General features: G+C 40.5%; 1 protein-coding gene across 1 annotated transcript in view; it reads left to right on the top strand.

Annotated features, from left to right (window-relative positions):
- Window positions 1-24,979, top strand: part of LOC112257541 (melanopsin-B-like) — a 36,266-nt gene that overhangs the window by 5,518 nt on the left and 5,769 nt on the right. Inside the window, exons 3-8 of the mRNA XM_024431188.2 lie at window positions 12,962-13,095; window positions 13,314-13,517; window positions 13,896-14,067; window positions 21,469-21,630; window positions 23,742-23,849; window positions 24,318-24,492. Of these exons, the coding sequence (XP_024286956.2) occupies window positions 12,962-13,095; window positions 13,314-13,517; window positions 13,896-14,067; window positions 21,469-21,630; window positions 23,742-23,849; window positions 24,318-24,492 (955 nt within the window). The remainder of the gene's footprint in view (window positions 1-12,961; window positions 13,096-13,313; window positions 13,518-13,895; window positions 14,068-21,468; window positions 21,631-23,741; window positions 23,850-24,317; window positions 24,493-24,979) is intronic.

The raw sequence follows: 24,979 nt of genomic DNA, 5'->3' as shown, positions 1-24,979 counted from the left end.
CTCACATTTCAACTACATCTTCTATTTAATCTTTCCTGGATTTTCACACCCTTTGGTTTAAGCTCTGTGATTTGTCCTCATCTGCCTGTTCTTGACAGAATCCGATCCTTTAAAATTCCTAAAAACTGTTCATGTTCATGTCTTCGGTAATGGTGTAGTCACTATTCATAAATCATTATCCCTGGTTCATCATAGGCCAGCTGAGAGAAAGTGAACCTCAAAGGTTGCAGCAGCAGGATGATGTGTTTGATTTAACAATGTGATCTTGAGCGTCATGTGTTTTGACATGGTACTGTTCTGACACTAAGACTTATTTTCGACGGTGCTCGAAGCGACAGAGCGAGGCTTGCTAATGCTGGGTGACAGAAAGAAGTCACACATTGTCCGGCTGACTCGTCTGGTGCGGTGGTGACACACAACTAATTTACTTTTAGTTCACGTTGAACAACAAACTGGAGCTCTCAGATATAGAAATAATGAATGGCATGTCAAGCAAACAGCTGTCTATTTTACATGTAATTCACAACAAGAACAAAAACTAATTACAGGAGTTAGGTGGCTGGGTTTTTCAACTGTTGAGATCTCGAGGGCCACCGTGTATTTTGGTTGTTATCCCTACTCTCAAATCATGAAGTGTTTCATAGTTGGAGAGAAGACATTCCTCTAGACACTGTGACCCTTCATAGACCCCCTTCATGGAAGGCATTAGTGAAATCTGCTGTACGTATTGTACCATTCAGTAAAAGTAGCTAAGGTGCAGGAAGATTAGAGACCACAGTGAAGAAAGTCTCTGCACTCTTAGATAAAATGCTAATTCCAGTCATTTCATGTGCTTAGCTTTCGGTCATAGCAGACCTTTGACAGAGCTAACATAGTAGCTAGGTCTACTACTGCTTTGATCGAAAACAATGCACACTCAATTACTGATATCTGTATCTGATCTGAGAGCACAGAGACATTTTCTCTTCCACTAAGGTATGGCATACCTGTGATATTTAATTAGGTATTATCATATGCACAGGCTACACACATCTGATTGGTTAAACATGTGTGATCCAATTTGTTTTGTTCACAGTTCTACAGCAATATCCCATTCTTTCATGTGATTGATTTCTACCTGAGCCGAGAGCTTTGATTTTATTTAATTTAGTATCCCCATTAGCACCATTGGCGACAGCTAGTCTTTCTGGGGTCTGACACATTATGAAAAAATGCTTTAAATGTTAATATTTTTTAAATGTATGTAAATTGTAGACATTACAAATGTATACTGTATACAATGCATTTGGAAAGTATTCAGACCCCTTGACTTTATCCACATTTTATTACACTACAGCCTCTAAAATGAATTACATGTTTTTTTCACCTCATCAATCTACACACAATACCCCATAATGACAAAGCAGGTTTCCATATAAGATCTCTGTACTTTTCCCTGTTTATCTTTGCCTCGATCCTGACTAGTCCCCCAGTCCCTGCCGCTGAAAAACATCCGAACAGCATGATGCTGTCACCACCATGCTTCAACATAGGGATGGTGCCAGGTTTCCTCCAGACGTGACGCTTGGCATTCGGGCCAAAGAGTTCAATCTTGGTTTCATCAGACCAGAGAATCTTGTTTCTCAGTCTTAAAGTACTTTAGGTGCCTTTTGGCAAACTCCAAGTTGGCTGTCATGTGCCTTTTACTGAGGAGTGGCTTCCGTCTGGCCACTCTACCATAAAGACCTGATTGATGGAGTGCTGCAGAGATGGTAGAACATCTGGAAGGTTCTCTCATCTCCAAAGAGGAATGCTGGAGCTCTGTCAGAGTGAACATCGGGTTCTTGGTCACCTCCCTGAGCAAGGCCCTTCTCCACTGATTGCTCAGTTTGGCCAGGCAGCCAGCTCTAGGAAGAGTCTTGGTGGTTCCAAACTTCTTCCATTTTAAGAATGATGGAGGCCACTGTGTTCTTGGGGACCTTCAACACTGCAGACATTTTTTGGTAACCTGATCTGTGCCTCGACACAATCCTGTTTCGGAGCTCTACGGACAATTCCTATGCCCTCATGGCTTGGTTTTTTGCTCTGATATGCACTGTCAACTGTCGGACATTATATAGAAAGGTGTGTGCCTTTCCAAATCATGTCCAATCAATTGTGTTTACCACAGGTGGACTCCAATCAAGTTGTAGAAACATCTCAAGGGTGATTAATGGAAACCGGATGCCCCTGAGCTCAATTTCGAGTCTCATTGCCTAGGGTCTGAATAATTATGTAAATAAGGTATTTCTGTTTTTATATAACCTGTTCTCGGTTTGTCATTATGGGGTATTGCATGTAGATTGATGGGGAATTTGTTAATTTAATCCATTTTAGAATAAGGCTATAATGTAACAAAATGTGGAAAATGGAAGGGGTCTGAATACGTTCGGAGAGTACTGTATATACAGTGCCTTCGGAAAGTATTCTGACCCCTTGACTTTTTCCACATTTTGTTACTTGACAGCCTTATTCTAAAATTGATTAAAACATTTTCCCCCCTCATCAATCTACACACAATACCGCATAATGACAAAGCAAAAACAGCTTTTTAGAAATGTTTGCTAATTTGACATTTAAAAAAGCGTATTTGAGATGGTGCTCGAAGCAGCAGAGCGAGGCTTGCTCATGCTGGGTAAACAGACAGATTTTTTTTTAATACATTTGCAAAAATGTCAAAAAATCTGTTTTCGCTTTGTCATTATGGGGTATTGTGTGTAGATTGCTGAGATTTTTAAATCTATTTTAGAATAAGGCTGTAACGTAACAACATTTGGAAAAAGTCAAGGGGTCTGAATACTTTCCGAAGGTACTGTATTTAACTAATTCCGTCAATAACGGATTATAGCGGTCCTTGGCTGGTATGGTTACACATGGTCTGCGTTTGAGAGGCTGGTTGGACGTACTGCCAAATTCTCTAAAATGACATTGGAGGCAGCTTATGGTAGAGAAATGAACATTAAATTATCTTGCAACAGCTCTGCAGTCAGCATGCCACCTGCACGCTCCCTCAAAACTTCATCTGTGGAATTGTGACAAAATTGTCCTCAGCACAAGTCGCACCTGTAAGGTGGATGGATTATCTTCGCAAAGGAGAAATGCTCACTAACAGGGATGTAAACAAATTTGTGCCAAAAACTTTAGAAAAATGTGTTTTGTTGTGCGTGTGCAAAATGTCTAGGATTTCTTATTCCAGCTCATGGGGCCAACACTTTACATGTTACATGTTATATTTTGTTTGTTTGTGTGTGTATATATATATATATGAGTATATAAAACATTTAGAACACTGCTCTTTCCATGACAGACTGACCAGGTGAATCCAGGTGAAAGCTATGATCCCTTTTTGATGTCACTTGTTAAATCCACTTCAATGTGTGTAGATGAAGGGGAGGAGACAGGTTAAAGAAGGATTTTTAAGCCTTGAGACATGGAACGATACTGACACCTTGTAGAGTCCATGCCCCGATAAATTGAGGCTGGTCTGAGGGAAGAAGGGGGGTTGAGGCGGGGTGCAACTCAATATTAGGAAGGCATTCCTAATGTTTGGTATATTCAGTGTATATAAAACATTATGAATACCTGCTCTTTCCATTCACATTTCCAGGTGAATCCAGGTGAAAGCTATAATCTGTTATTGACCCCATTTGTTAAATCCACTTCAATCAGTGTAGAATAAGGGGAGGAGACAGGTTAAAGAAGGATTTTTAAGCCTTGGGACAAATGAGACATGGATTGTGTATGTGTGCCATTTACAGGGTGAGTGGGCAAGACAAAAGATGTAAGTGCCTTTGAACGGGGAATGGTAGTAGGTGCCTGGCACACTGGTATGTGTCAAGAGCTGCAACGCTGCTGGGTTTTTCACGCTCAACTGTTTTGCTTGTGTATCAAGAATGATCCACCACCCAAAGGACATCCAGCCAACTTTACACACCTGTGTAAGCATTGGCTTCAACATGGGCCAGCATGCCTGTGGAAAGCTTTCGACACCTTGTGGAGTCTATGCATTGACGAATTGAGGCTATTCTAAGAGCAAAAGTAGGAGGGTGTTCCTTATATTTTGTACACTCAGTGTACACAGTACAGAAACAAAGACGACAAGACAACATTTTTTTTTTAGAAAGAAACACAAAACAATATAACCAAAGAATAATAATTTGTAAGTGTGTTTACAGTGTGTGTTAGAGTGTGTGTGCGTCCATCTATCACTTAACATACACGTCAGTGCATACACACAAATAGTAGGTCACATGGGGGAGAGGCGTTGTGCCGTGAGGTGTTGCTTTATTTGTTTTCTGAAATCAGGTTTGCTGTTCCCTTGCGCTATGTGAGCTGGAAGAGCTCACTAGGTTATACACATAGGTACAGTTTAGGTTGTCTGGTAGGAGCGTGACTGACTCCAAGCTAGGGGCTTTATTCCGCTAGCTGTCAGTGGCTCACTCCACACCGCAGTGGAGACGGCAGTAGAGATGGCAAGGTTCCCTGGGTGTGCTGCTGACATGCTTTGTGCATTAAGAAGATCCTTGACTGATGCTGCGACACGGTACTCCTCTGCAACCATTCAATCTCTGCTGTAGCCACACATGTATATTTACCCTTCACCTCCCCCAAACATTGTATAGAAATACAATCCACACACACTGTGTTATAACTATACTATAGAAATACAATCCACACACACTGTGTTATAACTATACTATAGAAACACAATCCACACACTGTGTTATAACTATACTATAGAAACACAATCCACACACTGTGTTATAACTATACTATAGAAATACAATCCACACACACTGTGTTATAACTATACTATAGAAATACAATCCACACACTGTGTTATAACTATACTATAGAAACACAATCCACACACTGTGTTATAACTATACTATAGAAACACAATCCAAACACTGTGTTATAACTACACTATAGAAACACAATCCACACACTGTGTTATAACTATACTATAGAAACACAATCCACACACTGTGTTATAACTATACTATAGAAACACAATCCACACACTGTGTTATAACTATACTATAGAAATACAATCCACACACTGTTATAACTATACTATAGAAACACAATCCACACACTGTGTTATAACTATACTATAGAAACACAATCCAAACACTGTGTTATAACTATACTATAGAAACACAATCCACACACTGTGTTATAACTATACTATAGAAACACAATCCACACACTGTGTTATAACTATACTATAGAAACACAATCCACACACTGTGTTATAACTATACTATAGAAATACAATCCATAGAAACACAATCCACACACTGTGTTATAACTATACTATAGAAACACAATCCACACACTGTGTTATAACTATACTATAGAAACACAATCCACACACTGTGTTATAACTATATTATAGAAACACAATCCACACACTTTGTTATAACTATACTATAGAAACACAATCCACACACTGTGTTATAACTATATTATAGAAACACAATCCACACACTGTGTTATAACTATACTATAGAAACACAATCCACACACTGTGTTATAACTATACTATAGAAACACAATCCACACACTGTGTTATAACTATATTATAGAAACACAATCCACACACTGTGTTATAACTATACTATAGAAACACAATCCACACACTGTGTTATAACTATACTATAGAAACACAATCCACACACTGTGTTATAACTATACTATAGAAATACAATCCACACACTGTGTTATAACTACACTATAGAAACACAATCCACACACTGTGTTATAACTGTATTATAAAACACAATCTATAACACTATAGAAACACAATCCACACACTGTGTTATAACTATATTATAGAAACACAATCCACACACTGTGTTATAACTATACTATAGAAACACAATCCACACACTGTGTTATAACTATATTATAGAAACACAATCCACACACTGTGTTATAACTATATTATAGAAACACAATCCACACACTGTGTTATAACTATACTATAGAAACACAATCCACACACTGTGTTATAACTATACTATAGAAATACAATCCAATCACACTGTGTTATAACTATACATAGAAACACAATAGAAACACAATCCACACACTGTGTTATAACTATACTATAGAAACACAATCCACACACTGTGTTATAACTATACTATAGAAACACAATCCACACACTGTGTTATAACTACACTATAGAAACACAATCCACACACTGTGTTATAACTACACTATAGAAACACAATCCACACACTGTGTTATAACTATACTATAGAAACACAATCCACACACTGTGTTATAACTACACTATAGAAACACAATCCACACACTGTGTTATAACTACACTATAGAAACACAATCCACACACTGTGTTATAACTATACTATAGAAATACAATCCAAACACACTGTGTTATAACTACACTATAGAAACACAATCCACACACTGTGTTATAACTATACTATAGAAACACAATCCACACACTGTGTTATAACTATATTATAGAAACACAATCCACACACTTTGTTATAACTATACTATAGAAACACAATCCACACACTGTGTTATAACTATACTATAGAAACACAATCCACACACTGTGTTATAACTATATTATAGAAACACAATCCACACACTTTGTTATAACTATACTATAGAAACACAATCCACACACTGTGTTATAACTACACTATAGAAACACAATCCACACACTGTGTTATAACTATATTATAGAAACACAATCCACACACTGTGTTATAACTATACTATAGAAACACAATCCAAACACACTGTGTTATAACTATACTATAGAAACACAATCCACACACTGTGTTATAACTATATTATAGAAACACAATCCACACACTGTGTTATAACTATACTATAGAAACACAATCCACACACTGTGTTATAACTATACTATAGAAACACAATCCACACACTGTGTTATAACTATATTATAGAAACACAATCCACACACTTTGTTATAACTATACTATAGAAACACAATCCACACACTGTGTTATAACTATACTATAGAAACACAATCCACACACTGTGTTATAACTACACTATAGAAACACAATCCACACACTGTGTTATAACTATATTATAGAAACACAATCCACACACTTTGTTATAACTATACTATAGAAACACAATCCACACACTTTGTTATAACTATACTATAGAAACACAATCCACACACTGTGTTATAACTATACTATAGAAACACAATCCACACACACTGTGTTATAACTATACTATAGAAACACAATCCACACACTTTGTTATAACTATACTATAGAAACACAATCCACACACACTGTGTTATAACTATACTATAGAAATACAATCCACACACACTGTGTTATAACTATACTATAGAAACACAATCCACACACTGTGTTATAACTATACTATAGAAACACAATCCACACACTGTGTTATAACTATACTATAGAAACACAATCCACACACTGTGTTATAACTATACTATAGAAACACAATCCAAACACACTGTGTTATAACTATACTATAGAAACACAATCCACACACTGTGTTATAACTATACTATAGAAACACAATCCACACACACTGTGTTATAACTATACTATAGAAACACAATCCACACACTGTGTTATAACTATACTATAGAAACACAATCCAAACACACTGTGTTATAACTATACTATAGAAACACAATCCAAACACTGTGTTATAACTACACTATAGAAACACAATCCACACACTGTGTTATAACTATATTATAGAAACACAATCCACACACTTTGTTATAACTATACTATAGAAACACAATCCACACACTTTGTTATAACTATACTATAGAAACACAATCCACACACTGTGTTATAACTACACTATAGAAACACAATCCACACACTGTGTTATAACTATACTATAGAAACACAATCCACACACTGTGTTATAACTATACTATAGAAACACAATCCAAACACACTGTGTTATAACTATACTATAGAAACACAATCCACACACTGTGTTATAACTATACTATAGAAACACAATCCACACACTGTGTTATAACTATACTATAGAAACACAATCCACACACTGTGTTATAACTATACTATAGAAACACAATCCACACACTGTGTTATAACTATACTATAGAAACACAATCCAAACACACTGTGTTATAACTATACTATAGAAACACAATCCACACACTGTGTTATAACTACACTATAGAAACACAATCCACACACTGTGTTATAACTATACTATAGAAACACAATCCATACACTGTGTTATAACTATACTATAGAAACACAATCCACACACTGTGTTATAACTATACTATAGAAACACAATCCACACACTGTGTTATAACTATACTATAGAAACACAATCCACACACTGTGTTATAACTATACTATAGAAACACAATCCAAACACACTGTGTTATAACTATACTATAGAAACACAATCCACACACTGTGTTATAACTACACTATAGAAACACAATCCACACACTGTGTTATAACTATACTATAGAAACACAATCCAAACACGCTGTGTTATAACTATACTATAGAAACACAATCCACACACTGTGTTATAACTTTACTATAGAAACACAATCCACACACTGTGTTATAACTATACTATAGAAACACAATCCACACACTGTGTTATAACTATATTATAGAAACACAATCCACACACTTTGTTATAACTATACTATAGAAACACAATCCACACACTTTGTTATAACTATACTATAGAAACACAATCCACACACTGTGTTATAACTACACTATAGAAACACAATCCACACACTGTGTTATAACTATACTATAGAAACACAATCCACACACTGTGTTATAACTATACTATAGAAACACAATCCACACACTGTGTTATAACTATACTATAGAAACACAATCCAAACACACTGTGTTATAACTATACTATAGAAACACAATCCACACACTGTGTTATAACTATACTATAGAAACACAATCCACACACTGTGTTATAACTATACTATAGAAACACAATCCACACACTGTGTTATAACTATACTATAGAAACACAATCCACACACTGTGTTATAACTATACTATAGAAACACAATCCACACACACTGTGTTATAACTATACTATAGAAACACAATCCACACACTGTGTTATAACTACACTATAGAAACACAATCCACACACTGTGTTATAACTATACTATAGAAACACAATCCACACACTGTGTTATAACTATACTATAGAAACACAATCCACACACTGTGTTATAACTATACTATAGAAACACAATCCACACACTGTGTTATAACTATACTATAGAAACACAATCCACACACTGTGTTATAACTATACTATAGAAACACAATCCACACACTGTGTTATAACTATACTATAGAAACACAATCCACACACACTGTGTTATAACTATATTATAGAAACACAATCCACACACTGTGTTATAACTACACTATAGAAACACAATCCACACACTGTGTTATAACTATACTATAGAAACACAATCCACACACTGTGTTATAACTATACTATAGAAACACAATCCACACACTGTGTTATAACTATACTATAGAAACACAATCCACACACTGTGTTATAACTTTACTATAGAAACACAATCCACACACTGTGTTATAACTTTACTATAGAAACACAATCCACACACTGTGTTATAACTATACTATAGAAACACAATCCACACACTGTGTTATAACTTTACTATAGAAACACAATCCACACACTGTGTTATAACTATACTATAGAAATACAATCCACACACTGTGTTATAACTACACTATAGAAACACAATCCACACACTGTGTTATAACTATACTATAGAAACACAATCCACACACTGTGTTATAACTATACTATAGAAACACAATCCACACACTGTGTTATAACTATACTATAGAAACACAATCCACACACTGTGTTATAACTATACTATAGAAACACAATCCTCACACTGTGTTATAACTATACTATAGAAACACAATCCACACACACTGTGTTATAACTATATTATAGAAACACAATCCACACACTGTGTTATAACTACACTATAGAAACACAATCCACACACTGTGTTATAACTATACTATAGAAACACAATCCACACACTGTGTTATAACTATACTATAGAAACACAATCCACACACTGTGTTATAACTTTACTATAGAAACACAATCCACACACTGTGTTATAACTATACTATAGAAACACAATCCTCACACTGTGTTATAACTATACTATAGAAACACAATCCACACACACTGTGTTATAACTATATTATAGAAATACAATCCACACACACTGTGTTATAACTATACTATAGAAACACAATCCACACACTGTGTTATAACTATATTATAGAAACACAATCCACACACTGTGTTATAACTATACTATAGAAACACAATCCAAACACGCTGTGTTATAACTACACTATAGAAACACAATCCACACACTGTGTTATAACTATACTATAGAAACACAATCCACACACTGTGTTATAACTTTACTATAGAAACACAAGGATGTCTTTTAAGCCTAAAATTAATGGTGCTGATTTAAATTATATCACCTTACACCTGTTTTAGTAATTTTTGTTTTATGATAATATTATCTAATCGTCATGATAAAAGTAATAAAATGCTTCAGTACCAGTGCTATCATTACATAACAAATTCGAAACTCAGTGAATATTTGAGCTTAATTAACTTGGACCATATGCTACCCTGTGATGATGTGTGTGCATGTGCAAAGGCAATTGTTTGACATTTCACATCAAAGCAGAAAGCGTGGGAGGCATCAGCTTTTTAATGCTCACTGACACAGATTTGTCCAGTGCGCAGGAATAATTGCACATGTTATGTATGACAGCCATCAAAGACAGCTCTGTGTGAACAGGGTGTGTAACTCCATATACAGTCCTGTATGTTTCTTTTTAACTTACACATTTAAAAGGCCTTCTGTGTTTAAAGGGATACTTCAGGATTTTAGCATGCTAGTAGATACCCATAGACCTTCAGTCATTGTGCTAACGCTAGTTAGCATTGGCTTGTGAAACTACCTTCAACTTCCTTCATACTGGATGGACACAGAAACATCTGACTCTGGAGAAAGTCCCAAAGTATCCCTTTAAGAATACGTTTTTGTCATTTCAAAGGGGAATCATTTTGCGGTCATCGTTGCTATAGTTGTTGTTAAAGATTATGTTGCTGGGAAAAGTGAAAAGAGCTCCAGATACTTATTATGGTTTGCAATAACATCAACTCCAGGCACGTGAAAATGAGTTTGTGTACACTTAATATATATGTTCCTTTCCCTCACTCCCTAGCTGGCATGTCTATAAATTAGTCTCAAAATGGCATTCAGAGAAGTAGCATAATAGGAAGTGATTTTCTACAAAAGTCTGATTTCCAACTACGTTTACTCAGCTTGGCGGAATCAGGCATGAGCTCTGACCTCCACCACCATAAACAGACCCAGCATGGGAGTAGCGAGCAGATTGACTACCAATCTGACCATAGATTGGCTCATCCTGGGTCCCTATGTTGGCTCAGCACATTCTGTGATTTACCTTAATGGTCCCCATCTGGGTCAGTGGTTAGAGTGCTGGTGATGTGGAGACACATTCTGTTACTGTACATTTACTATGGTTCAATGTGAGGAGCACTGTGGGCTGGTTTCCTGGACACAGATTAAACCTGCTCAGGCGTTCTGTCACTAAACACAAAACACCTTCTAAAGTCCTTCTTCTCCTCATGATCTTTCCCACTCCCTTACTTTCTCCATCCCCTCTTCTTAATCATTTTCTTCATTACCACCCTCTCCTCCTCATCCTCTCCTCTCTGTTAGTAATGCGTGAGAGCTCCACAGGCCGTGGAGTCCTTCGTGTTTAGTTAAGGATCTCAGAGAGACGCCTGGAGACCATTGAGACAATTGCATCACATCTCCTCTTTGATTTGTGCAAATCAAATCCCAGATCCACATGAGAGCATGGTGACATTGCTTCCTCCTACTGAAGCTGGCAACAATGCGCCACTCTCCACTAATCCAACATGTCACTTCTCTATCTAAACGTTATTAACATTATTTAGCACAAAACACTCAGAACAGAAATCAGGCCATGTTCACAGTGGGGAGGGCAGAGGGCACTCACTCACCCATTCACTCACTCTCAAGCAAAATCAGGGGATATTTTCATGCCATTGGAAATGACTTGAAATACTAACTTGAATTGACTCTGTAATTGTATTGGGCCTGTCTGATTTCCCCTGATGCTGTGAGCCAGTCTAGTTTCTTGGAAAACAGGAGGTATTTCTAGGTAGGGGATGACCTCTGCTTCTAGGAGGGATAATGGTGAGTGTATTGACTCAGGGCGAGGCGAGAGCAAGTGATTGGTATGGTGAGGAGGAGGAGGAGGGGGCTGGGGAGGTGGCTGGTTGTCAGCAGGTGATGGCGGAATACTGAGCATTACTTATGCTGAATGTTGGTTTGTAGTGGGATTAATGGACAACTGTAATAACAGTCATGGATTCATGTAATGACAATTCACCCACTCAGATTCTACATCCTAAATTAGAATGGTTGGCAGAGAGTGAGATGCATTTACTTTAAGGAATTTAAATCACAGAGGGGAGTGTGGTCACGAGGTAATTAGCAAACTGAGTGTGGGGTCATGTTCCAGTGGTTTCACTTTTTGACTAATGTGAAAGTACAGCATCGCATCCTTGCCTTCTGACCTAATCTTTACTTCATTATCTGGATAGAAGCTATTCTGTTATATTGCTAAAGCTTTAGAGATAAAGATCAAGGTCAAATCTTAAGTGAGTAGTAAGCTAATAACAATGAATCTATTTTTTGAAAACATAAACACTGTATATTTATTCTGTATTTCAGTAACAAGAAGCTCCGGACTCCTCCCAACTATTTCATCATGAATCTGGCAGTGAGTGACTTCCTCATGGCCATCACACAGTCCCCTATCTTCTTTGTCAACTGTCTCTACAAGGAGTGGGTTTTTGGAGAAACAGGTACTTTTACCTTCATCCCATAACTTTGGTAGAATAACGCATCAAATCAGTGGTCTTAATGGAAAGCTTCAGCTACTTTGGTATTTGGATCTGAATTCCGCTATCCATGCTGAACAAAAAATACAAATGAATTGTGGAAATTCCATCTCTCTGCATCACAAATGTTCTATCCTGTGAGATTACTCAGATTGTAAGATCTCTAAATGATTTCTGTACAGGCTGTAAGATGTACGCCTTCTGTGGGGCCTTATTTGGGATCACTTCCATGATCAACCTGCTGGCTATCTCCATTGACCGCTACATCGTCATCACCAAGCCCCTACAGGCCCTCCACTGGACCTCTAAACGCCGCACCTCCGTTGTCATCGTCATAGTCTGGCTCTACTCGCTGGCCTGGAGCCTGGCGCCTCTCTTTGGCTGGAGTGAGTTCCCTCCACTAGCGCCATCCTTTTGGGTGCCAGTTTTCTGACTGTTTCTGCTCTCTTGCCAATGTGTTAGGGAATAGTCATTCCGTGTGCTAGACAATCACACATTTACTAGACAATGACACTTATAGAGTTGGCAAGAGTCCAAACAGATCTCGGACCAGACTGCCATCCTTTTATCTTATCTCTACAACGCTCTCACTTCCCATCACTCTTCTTTGTCTCTCTGCAGATACAATAATCTCCTCTCTCTTTCTCCAACCCTGACACTTACCCTGACCGTAGCCTTAATCCCAACCCTAACCCCAACCCCAACTGGAACCCTAACCTTAACCCCAACCCCAACACTAATCTTAACCCATTGCCCCTCACCAGGTTCTTATATCCCTGAGGGCCTGATGACCTCCTGTACGTGGGATTATGTGACCTCCACACCAGCCAATAGGAGTTACACTCTCATGCTATGCATCTTTGTGTTCTTCATCCCACTGGGCATCATCTCCTACTGCTACCTCTGCATGTTCCTGGCCATACGCACTGCCAGTAGGTAAGCTGATACATTCACACAACCATGCAGTGGTGGAGAAAGTACTCACTTGTCATACTTGAGTAAAAGTAAAGATACCTTAAAAACCTCTTAAGGATCTGCCCCTTTTTTCAATTTTCGCCTACAATTGCCTGTAGCTCGGGACTTGAAGCAAGGATATGCATAACACTTTTAAGTTTGTGGAAATGTAAAATGAATGTAGTATAATATAACACATTAGATCTGGTAAAAGATTAAAAAAAATAAAAAACGCTTTTGTATTTTTTTGTACCATAATCTTTGAAATGCAAGAGAAAGTCCATAATGTATTAATACAGCCCAGGCGCAATTTAGATTTTGGCCACTGGTTGGCAGCAGTGTATGTGCAACATCTTGGACTGATCCAATGAAACATTGCATTTCTGTTCAAAACATTGTATCAAGACTGCCCAAATGTGCCTAATTGGTTTATTAATAACTTTTCATGTTCATGACTGTGCACTTTCCTCAAACAATAGCATGGTATTTTTTAACTGTAATAGCCAATGTAAATTGGACAGTACAGTTACCTTAAATTATTTTTATTTTTTCTGCCAATATCAGATACAGTTCAAGTCTGAAGTTAACATACACTTAGGTTGGAGTCATTAAAACTCGTTTTTCAACCACTCCACAAATTTCTTGTTAACAAACTATAGTTTTGGCAAGTTTTGTGCATGACACAAGTAATTTTTCCAACAATTGTTCACAGACAGATTATTTCACTTATTATTCACTGTATTACAATTCCAGTGGTTCAGAAGTTTACATACACTAAGTTGACTGTGTCTTTAAATAGCTTGGAAAATTCCAGAAAATTATGTCATGGCTATAGAACGTTTCAAAATAGAACTTTAAAATAAAATAAAGTGGTGATCCTAACTGAACTAAGACAGGGAATTTGAACTAAGATTAAATGTCAGGAATTGTGAAAAACTGAGTTTAAATGTATTTGGCTAAGGTGTATGTAAACTTCCTACTTCAACTGTATGTCTTTGTTGGGCCAATTGTGCGCCGCCCTATGGGACTCCCAATCACGTCCGGATGTGATACAGCCTGGATTCGACCAGGGACTGTAGTAGAGGTCGACCGATTATGATTCTTCAACGCCGATTGTTACGCACGCCTCTATGAAGAGGGAACGCAACACCCTGCTACAACTAAACTCTGTGAAGGGAAAAAGGTATGGACTGTAGGTGCGAGTAAAAATGACAACAAGCAGAATGTGGTACCGTTTACAAGGACTTTATTCCTTTACACGGTAATATGGGGAAAAGGGGCTGGACGGAACCAAAGCAAAGAAAGTAAATCTCAAAGCCCCCCCCCCCCCTCTCCTATCTTACCTGCCTACCCACTACTTACCTAATTTAGTACCACCTGGTGCCCTAACCAAAATAAAAGGGGTGGTCCGCCCAGGTCTTACCTAGTGTGCCTAGACAGCGATTATGCTACGGGTATATGTATGCCCGCGGGCCTCTTGCCTAAGCACTACCTAGGTGCCTTCCCCTTCCCCCCTGGGAACAAATGAAACAGAATATTAAACAATTTCACAAACAAACTAAGAGACAAAGGACATCAAATAAGTTCTATCTGAGCAACAAACTCACAAAACATACCAACTCTCAGCAATGAACTCCCAGCAAAATCAACCTCTAGCAAAATCTCTCTCTAGAAAAATCTCTACAATGACCTCCCAGCAAATCTCTCTAACAAATCTACCTCCAGCAAAATCCTCTACAAAAAGAAAGATCTCCTGAACAGAACACTGGCTTTTATATAGCTTCTGAAGGAATGGGTAATTGGAGACAGCTGTGTCTTGATGAGGGGGCGGGGTCAGCTCTCCAATTAGCCCTGGAGTCGACCAATCAGCTGCTTGAGGGATTTCAGGAAGCCATTTCCTGAAATAAACACATGCAAATACACAAACTACAACACATAATCTGGGGAACGTAACACCGATACCGATACCGATTATTGGAGGACCAAAAAAGCCGATACCGATTAAATCGGACAATTTTTTAAAATGTATTTGTAATAATGACAATTACAACAATACTGAATGAACACTTATTTTAATTTAATATAATACATCAATAAAATCAATTTACCCTCCAGTAAATAATGAAACATGTTCAATTTGGTTTAAATAATGCAAAAACAAAGTGTTGGAGAAGAAAGTAAAAGTGCAATATGTGCTATGTAAGAAAGCTAACGTCTCCTTGCTCCTCCCTGGGCTCGAACCAACAACACAACGACAACAGCCACCATTGAAGCAGCGTTACAAATGCAGAGCAAGGGGAACAACGACTAGAAGGCTCAGAGCGAGTGACATTTGAAACGCTATTAGCGCGCGCTAACTAGCTAGCCACTTCATTTCGGTTACACCAGCCTCATCTTGGGAGTTGATAGGCTTGAAGTCATAAACAGCACAATGCTTGACGCACAACGAAGAGCTGCTGGCAAAATGCCCAAAAGTGCTGTTTGAATTAATGTTTACGCGCCTGTTTCTGCCTACCACCGCTCAGGCAGATACTTAGATGCTTGTATGCTCAGTCAGATTATATGCAACGCAGGACACGCTAGATAATATCTAGTAATATCATCAACCATGTGTAGTTAACTAGTGATTATGATTGTTTTTTATAAGATAAGTTTAAAGCTAGCTAGCAACTTACCTTGGCTTACTGCATTTGCGTAACAGGCAGTCTCCTTGTGGAGTGCAACGAGAGAGAGGCAGGTCATTATTGCGTTGCACTAGTTAACTGTAAGGTTGCAAGATTGGATCCCCCGAGCTGACAGGGTGAAAATCTGTCGTTCTGCCCCTGAACGAGGCAGTTAACCCACCGTTCCTAGGCCGTCATTGAAAATAAGAATGTGTTCTTAACTAACTTGCCTTGTTAAATAACTGTCTAAAAAAATACAATAATAATAATAATAATACTACATTTAAAAATATATATATATATTTTTAAATCGGCAAATCGGCGCCCAAAAACACAGATTTCCGATTGTTATGAAAACTTGAAATCGGCCCTAATTAATCGACCATTCCGATTAATCTGTCGACCTCTAGATTGTAGTGACGCCTCTTGCACTGAGATGCCGTCTTCACTGACATTTTCAACCTCTCTCTGTCTGAGTCTGTAATAAAACATGTTTTAAGCAGACCACCATTGTGCCTGTGCCCAAGAACACTAAGGTAACATGCCTAAATGACTACCGACCCGTAGCACTCACGTCTGTAGCCACGAAGTGCTTTAAAAGGCTGGTCATGGCTCACATCAATACCATTATCCTAGAAACGCTAGAGCCACTCCAATGTGCATACCGTCCCAACAGATCCACAGATGATGCAATCTCTATTGCACTCCACACTGCCCTTTCCCACCTGGACAAAAGGAACACCTCTGTGAGAATGCTATTTATTGACTACAGGCACGACTCCAACAGCCTCATTAAGTTTGCAGATGACACAATACTGGTAGGCCTGATCACCGACAACAATGAGACAGCCTATAGGGAGGTGGTCAGAAACCTGGCCATGTGGTGCCAGGGCAACAACCTCTTCCTCAACGTGATCAAGACAAAGGAGATGATTGTGGACTCCATTAAAAGGAGGACCGAGCATGCCCCCATTCTCATTGATGGGGCTGCAGTGGAGCAGGTTGAGAGCTTCAAGATTCTTGGTGTCCACATCACCAACAAACTAACATGGCCCAAGCACACCAAGACAGTCGTGAAGAGGGTATGACAAAACCTATTCCCTCTCAGGAGACTGAAAAGATTTGGCTTGGGTCCTCAGATCCTCAAAAGGTTCTACAGCTGCACCATTCAGAGCATCCTGACTGGTTGCATCACTGCCTGTTATGGCAACTGCTCGGCCTCCGACCGCAAGGCACTACACACGGAGGCAGAACTCCAATCTTTCCTAGAGGGAATCTCGCTACCTAAACTATCAGAGACCGACAAAGAAGATCTCAACTCCCCCTTCACTCCTGAGGAGATCCTGTAGGCAATTAGCTCCATGCCACCTAATAAGTCCCCAGGCCCAGATGGATTCCCCAGAGAGTTTTACAATGCTGGAGGATTTTTACATAAACTGAGTTCTCCCAGACTCAATGCACACAGCTCGCATTACAGTGTTGCTCAAAAATGACAAGGACCCCCTATCCTGCTCGTCCTTCCGGCCCGGCCCATAAGCTTGTTGGATTTCGACTATAAAATAATTACCAAATTGCTCGCCAAAAGACTAAACACTCTTCTTCCCAAAATAATAAAAGCGGACCAAACTGGATTTCTTAGAGACAGATACTCTTCTGATAACATTCCCCGTCTTTGATATTTTTGATCAAGTAAACGCACAGAAGACCCCTGTCCTGCTGGCTTCACTGGATGCTGAGAAGGCGTTTGACAGGATGGAGTGGATCTTTCTGTTTTCAGTCTTAGAAAAGTTCAATATGGGCCCAAATGTTATTAAATCGGGGTCAGGGACCAGACCAAGGTGCAGCGTGGTGAGCGTACATTTCTTTTTATTAAGAATGTCACCAACAAAAACAAGAAACAACAAAACGAACGTGAAGCTTACTAGGGCTATACAGGCCACTAACAAAGTCAACTACCCACAACTAAGGTGGAAAAACAGGCAGCCTATGTATGATTCCCAATCAGAGACAACGATAGTTGTCCCTGATTGAGAACCATACCTGGCCAAAACATAGAACCAGAAAATATAGAAACAAAGAAACTAGAATGGCCACCCTAGTCACACCCTGGCCTAACCAAAATAGAGAATAAAAGCCTCTCTATGGCCAGGACGTGACAGTACCCCCCACCCCGCTCCACCTCTGGCTCCCCCCACTTTGGTGGCGCCTCTGGACTGGGGACCCTCGTTGCAGACCCCGGACTGGGGACCCTCGCTGGAGGCTCCGGACTGGAGGCCGTCGCTGGAGGCTCCGGACTGGAGGCAGTCGCTGGAGGCTCCGGACTGGGGACCGTCGCTGCAGGCTCCGGACCGTCCCTGCAGGCTCCGGGCCATGGATCATCACTGGAGGCTTCGTGCATGGGTCATCACTGGAGGCTTCGTACCATGGATCATCAATGGAGGCTTCGTGCCATGAATGATCACTGGAGGCTTCGTGCCATGGATCATCACTGGAGGCTTCGGGCCATGGATCATCACTGGAGGGAGGAGACGTATAGGCAGCCTGGTGTGTGGAGCTTCCACAGGGCTTACCAGGCTGGGGAGACATACAGGAGGCCTGGTTCTGGGAGCAGGCAGAGGACTCACCAGACTGGGGAGACCTACAGGAGGCCTGGTTCTGGGAGCAGGCACAGGACTCACCAGGCAGGGGAGACATACTGGAGGCTTAGTTCTTGGAGCAGGCACCGGATACACTGGGCCGTGGAGGCGCATTGGAGGTCTCGAGCGTAGATTCTGCACAACCCGTCCTGGCTGGATGGTTACCTTCGCCCGGCAATTGCGGGGCGCTAGCACAGGACGCACTGGGCTGTGCAGACGCACCGGCGACACAGTGCACAGAGCTGGCGCAGGATATCCTGGGCCGAAGAGACGCACTGGAGGCCAGATGCGCTGAGCCGGCACCATCCGTCCTGGCTGGATGCCCACTCTAGCCCGGCCGATGCGGGGAGCTGGAAGATAGCGTGTGCATTGGAGACATCATGCGCATCATTGCATAACACGGTGCCTGGGAAAGTGCAGGGCGCCAAATTCAAAACAACAGAAATCTCATAATTAAGATTAATAATTAAAATTAAAGTTCCTCAAACATACATATATCTTATACCATTTCAAAGGTAATCTTGTTGTTAAACCCACCACAGTGTCCGATTTCAAATAGGCTTTACAGCGAAAGCACAACAAACGATTATGTTAGGTCAGAGCCAAGTCACAGAAAAGCACAGCCATTTTTCCAGCCAAAGAGTGGAGTCACAAAAATCTGAAATAGAGAGAGAATTAATCACTAACCTTTGATGATCATCATCAGATGACACTCATAGGATTTTTCCTCAGGTTTTTGCCTGCCATATGAGTTCTGTTATATATACAGACATCATTCAAACAGTTTTAGAAACTTCAGAGTGTTTTCTATCCACATATACTAATAATATGCATATATTAGCAACTGGGACTGAGGAGCAGGCAGTTTACTCTGGCACCTCTGGGCACCTTATTCATTCAAGCTACTCAATACTGCCCCCAGCCATAAGAAGTTAACAAAGTTAACCATTTTCACTGTAGTGTTTTAAACGTCTTTCAAGCTATCAGGCATTCCCTTGGCAGAGCCTCTCGGTGGACGCTGCAATGTACGCAAGTGACATCGGGAGCAACTGCTTGCATGCGCGTTACCACTCCACTATGTCTCCCTGTCATGGCTTTTGCGCCTTCAGTACAGATACCAACACATCTTGACCACCAAAGTCCATTTGATGTCACAAAGCTGTCCAGTATTTAAAAAAATATCCTCTCCTGTTTCCAGTGGTTTGCAGAGAGGATGTCTTAATTGACACGCCATAAACGTAATGGACCTATACCAGGAGCTGTGCCAGGCCCGCCACGTCTGTTGGCTCATCCAGCTGTAACGCATAGAATTCACTGGCTTGTATGCGAAGCAGTAATTGTTTCAAAACATCTCCTGCCATGTCACTGATGCGTCGTGAAACAGTGAAACAGTGAACAGTGAAGGCATTGTATGTATAGTTTTTGGGCCTTTTCTCCCAGCATTGTCCCAGCCATATCCACGACAGCAGGAAGAATTAAGTCCTCCACAATAGCTTCACTGAAGCTGGAGACTCATTTTTAACATTGTAATCTTTATTTAACCAGGTAAGCTAGTTGAGAACAAGTTCTCATTTACAACTGCGACCTGGCAGATAAAGCAAAGCAGTGTGACACAAACAACAACACAGAGTTACACATGGAATAAACAAGCGTACAGTCAATAACACAATAGAAAATAACAACGTCTGTATACAGTGTGTGCAAATGGTGTGAGGAGGTAGGCAATAAATAGGCCATTATCATCAAGACAAAGGGTGGCTACTTTGAAGAATCTCAAATATAAAATATATTTGCATTTGTTTAACACTTTTTTGCTTATTACATGATTCAATATGTGTTATTTCATAGTTTTGATAGTTTTGTCATCACTATTATTCTACAATGTATAAAATAGTAAAAATAAAGAAAAACCTTAAATGAGTAGGTGTGTCCAAACTTGAGTGACACACAAACACACACACGCACACGCACACGCACACACTCATATGCACACACACACAATCAAACACACATCCAGATGATGGGGCCCTATGACTGTCTGTCTTCCTCTGACATTTTCTCAATCCCCTCTCCATTGCCCACAGAGACATGGAGAAACTGGGCAGTCAGGTGAGGAAGTCCACCCTCATCCAGCAGCAGTCCATAAAGACAGAGTGGAAGCTGGCCAAGATCGCCTTTGTGGTCATCATCGTCTATGTGATGTCCTGGTCTCCCTACGCCTGCGTCACCCTCATCGGCTGGGCTGGGTAACTATGGAGTGGGGTTCAGTTCCCATGTTCATAAAGCGTTTCAGTAGAATTGCTGAACTAGGAGAAGTTTATCCTGTTTTTAGATCATTTTGAATAAGATTACATGGATACATGGGGAACTGATCCTTGATCAGCACTCGTACTCTGAAAAACTTTATGAATTACGCGCAAAGATCTACACTACATGGCCAAAAGTATGTTGACGCCTTCTCGTTGAACATCTCATTCCAAAGTCATGGGCATTAATATGGAGTTTGTCCCCCCTTCGCTGCTATAACAGCCTCCACTCTTCTGGGAAGACTTTCCATTAGATGTTGGAACATTGCTGTGGGGACTTGCTTCCATTCAGCCACAAGAGCATTAGTGAGATTGGGCACTGATGTTGGGTGATTAGGCCTGGCTCGCAGTCAGTGTTTCCATTAATCCCAAAGGTGTTCGATGGGGCTTTGTGGAGGCCAGACAAGTTCTTCCATACCGATCTCAACAAACCATTTCTGTTTGGACCTCGCTTTGTTCAGGGCCTTCCCCAAACTGTTGTCACAAAGTTGGAAGCACAGAGTCATCTAGAATGTCATTTTATTCTGTCGCGTTAAGATTTCCCTTCACTGGAAATAAATTGACTAGCCCTAATCATGAAAAACAGCCCCAGACCATTATTGCTACTCCACCAAACTTTACAGTTGGCACTATGCATTCGGGCAGGCTAGCGTGCTCCTGGCACCCGCAAAACTCAGATTCGTCCATCGGACAGCCAGATGGTGAAGCGTGATTCATCACTCCAGAGAATGCGTTTCTACTGCTCCAGAGTCCAATGGCAGTGAGCTTTACACCACTCCAGCCGACGCTTGGTATTTTGTATGGTGATCTTAGTCTTGTGTGTGGCAGCTTGGCCATGGAAACCAATTTCATGAATAGTTCTTGTGCTGACGTTGCTTCTAGAAGAGGTTTGGAACTTGGTAGTGAGTGTTGCAACAGAGGACAGATGATTTTTACGCGTTACGCGCTTCAGCACTTACCAGACCCGTTCCGTGAGCTTGTGCGGCCTACCACTTTGCGTCTGAGCCATTGTTACTCCTAGACATTTCCACTTCACAATAACAGCACTTACAGTTGACCGGAGCAGCTCTAACAGGGCAGAAATTTGATGAACTGTCTTGTTGAAAGTCACTGAGCTCTTCAGTACGGGCCATTCTATTGCCAATGTTTGTCTATGGAGATTGAATGGCTGTGTGCTCGATTTTATACACGTGTCAGCAACGTGTGTGGCTGAAATAGCCGAAGCCAGTAATTTGAAGGGGTGACCATATACTTTTGGCCATGTAGTGTACATGTTGAGAAACTTAGGCAACGATTATAGTTCGAGGGCATGTGATCTGGGTATGAATGATCAGGAGGCATGAATAGGGTTTTTATCTGATTGTGTTGATTCAGATATGAAGCTGAGAATTTTTGTACTGCAGAACTTTGGGGTAATGCCGAAGAATCGGTGATACATTCTCTACGAATCTCACTCCAAATCCTCAGAGTAAGGCTGGGATTGGTTCCGAATAGCAGGCACGTCTGTCGAAGAGGTGAGAGTCTGAGACAGACTGTTTTGGGAGTTTCGAAAACGTTGTTTCAAACAGAGACTGTTTGAAACAGATGGTTTTGAGAGTTGTGTATGGGGAGCGTCTTGTACGTACTGCAGCAGCTTGGCCATGAGTGTACTGCTAAGGCCTTGCTCACACCTCCAGGAGAGTGGATGTGAAGAGAGGAAGTGTAGTCTGTCGGAGAGAAAGGGATAATTAAGAGTATGATTCCTCATGCTCATTCCGCAACACTTTTGGGCCACTGCCGAGCCATACAAACAGGCTGCACAGGAGCTACCTAGGCAGACAGTGCCAACAGAGTGACCAAGGCACAGACGGGCAGGGACTGACCAACGCATGACTGACCATCCACAGACATACTGTACACACACATACAGTTAAGACTCCAATCATATTGTTAGAGGGTGGAAGCAGAGCAGAATGGAATACTGCCATGTGTCAGAAAAACCTGAATGGTTCAGATAACTTGACATACCTGTGAGGCTTGTAGTGTCCTATTCATGTTATCTCTCCTTTCAGCTATGGACGTGCCCTCAGCCCCTACTCCAAGGCCGTCCCTGCTGTCATTGCCAAAGCCTCAGCCATCTATAACCCTTTCATCTATGCCATCATCCACTCTAAGTACAGGTGAGTACAGTCATCTCAATGTCTCCCTCCATTAGGGCACAGCTCAAAACATCTTGGAAGAATCTCAGTTGCTCCTCACGTCTTTTCTCCTCTCTTCTCGCCTCCTTCACAAAACGATTTGAAGGTCAGAGGGGAGGGACCTCTAGCTTTCTCATACAATGGGTTTTGAGAAGGAGGTGAGAAGAGAGGATGCAAGGAGTACGCAGTTGAGATTCTCCCCTAGTTATGTACTGTCCAAACCTGTCAAAACCTAATGTTTGTTTTGGCAAGTTGCCCCCAGGGCTCCTTTGGTGTGATTGGGCTTGGCCATCCAGATGAGACTCTTGTAACAACTGACTTGTTAACTTACAACTGACTTAGGTGATGATGACAGTAGGGAGGGTTTGGTGTACTGTATGCATGACATTCTATCCCACCTTCCCCTTGCCACTCCCCTTTCCTCTCTCCTTTGTTGACTCTCCCATACAGAGACACTCTGGCAGAGAAAGTACCCTGTCTGCACTTCCTGGCCCAACCCCTCAGGAAGGGCTGTATCTCTATGTCCAACAGCGAGTCCTCCTTCAGGGACCCTATGCTCAGCAGACAGTCCTCCACCTCCAAGACCAAGTTCCATAAAGTGTCCTCCATGTCCACCGGAGACACAGTGAGTTGTTGTGCTTACAGTACCAGTCAAACGTTTTTCTTCATTTTTACTATTTCATACATTGTAGAATAAGAGTGAAGACATCAAAACTAAACTATGAAATAACACATATGGAATCATGTAGTAACCAAAAATATATTTGAGATTCTTCAAAGTAGCCACCCTTTGACTTGATGACAGCTTTGCACACTCTTGGCATTCTCTCAACCAGCTTCATGAGGTAGTCACCTGGAATGCATTTAAATTAACAGGTGTGCCATGTTAAAAGTTAATTTGTGGAATTTCTTTCCTTCTTAATGCGTTTGAGCCAATCAGTTGCGTTGTGACAAGGTAGGGGTGGTATACCGAAGATAGCTCTATTTGGTGAAAGGCCAAGTCCATATTATGGCAAGAACAGCTTAAATAAGCAAGGAGAAATGACAGTACATCATTACTTAAAGACATGAAGGTCAGTCAATATGGAACATTTCAATAACTTTAAAAGTTT

Source organism: Oncorhynchus tshawytscha, linkage group LG09 (assembly GCF_018296145.1).
Source record: "Oncorhynchus tshawytscha isolate Ot180627B linkage group LG09, Otsh_v2.0, whole genome shotgun sequence".
Classification (NCBI taxonomy): Eukaryota; Metazoa; Chordata; class Actinopteri; order Salmoniformes; family Salmonidae; genus Oncorhynchus; species Oncorhynchus tshawytscha.
This window is presented reverse-complemented; position numbering and strand designations above follow the sequence as displayed.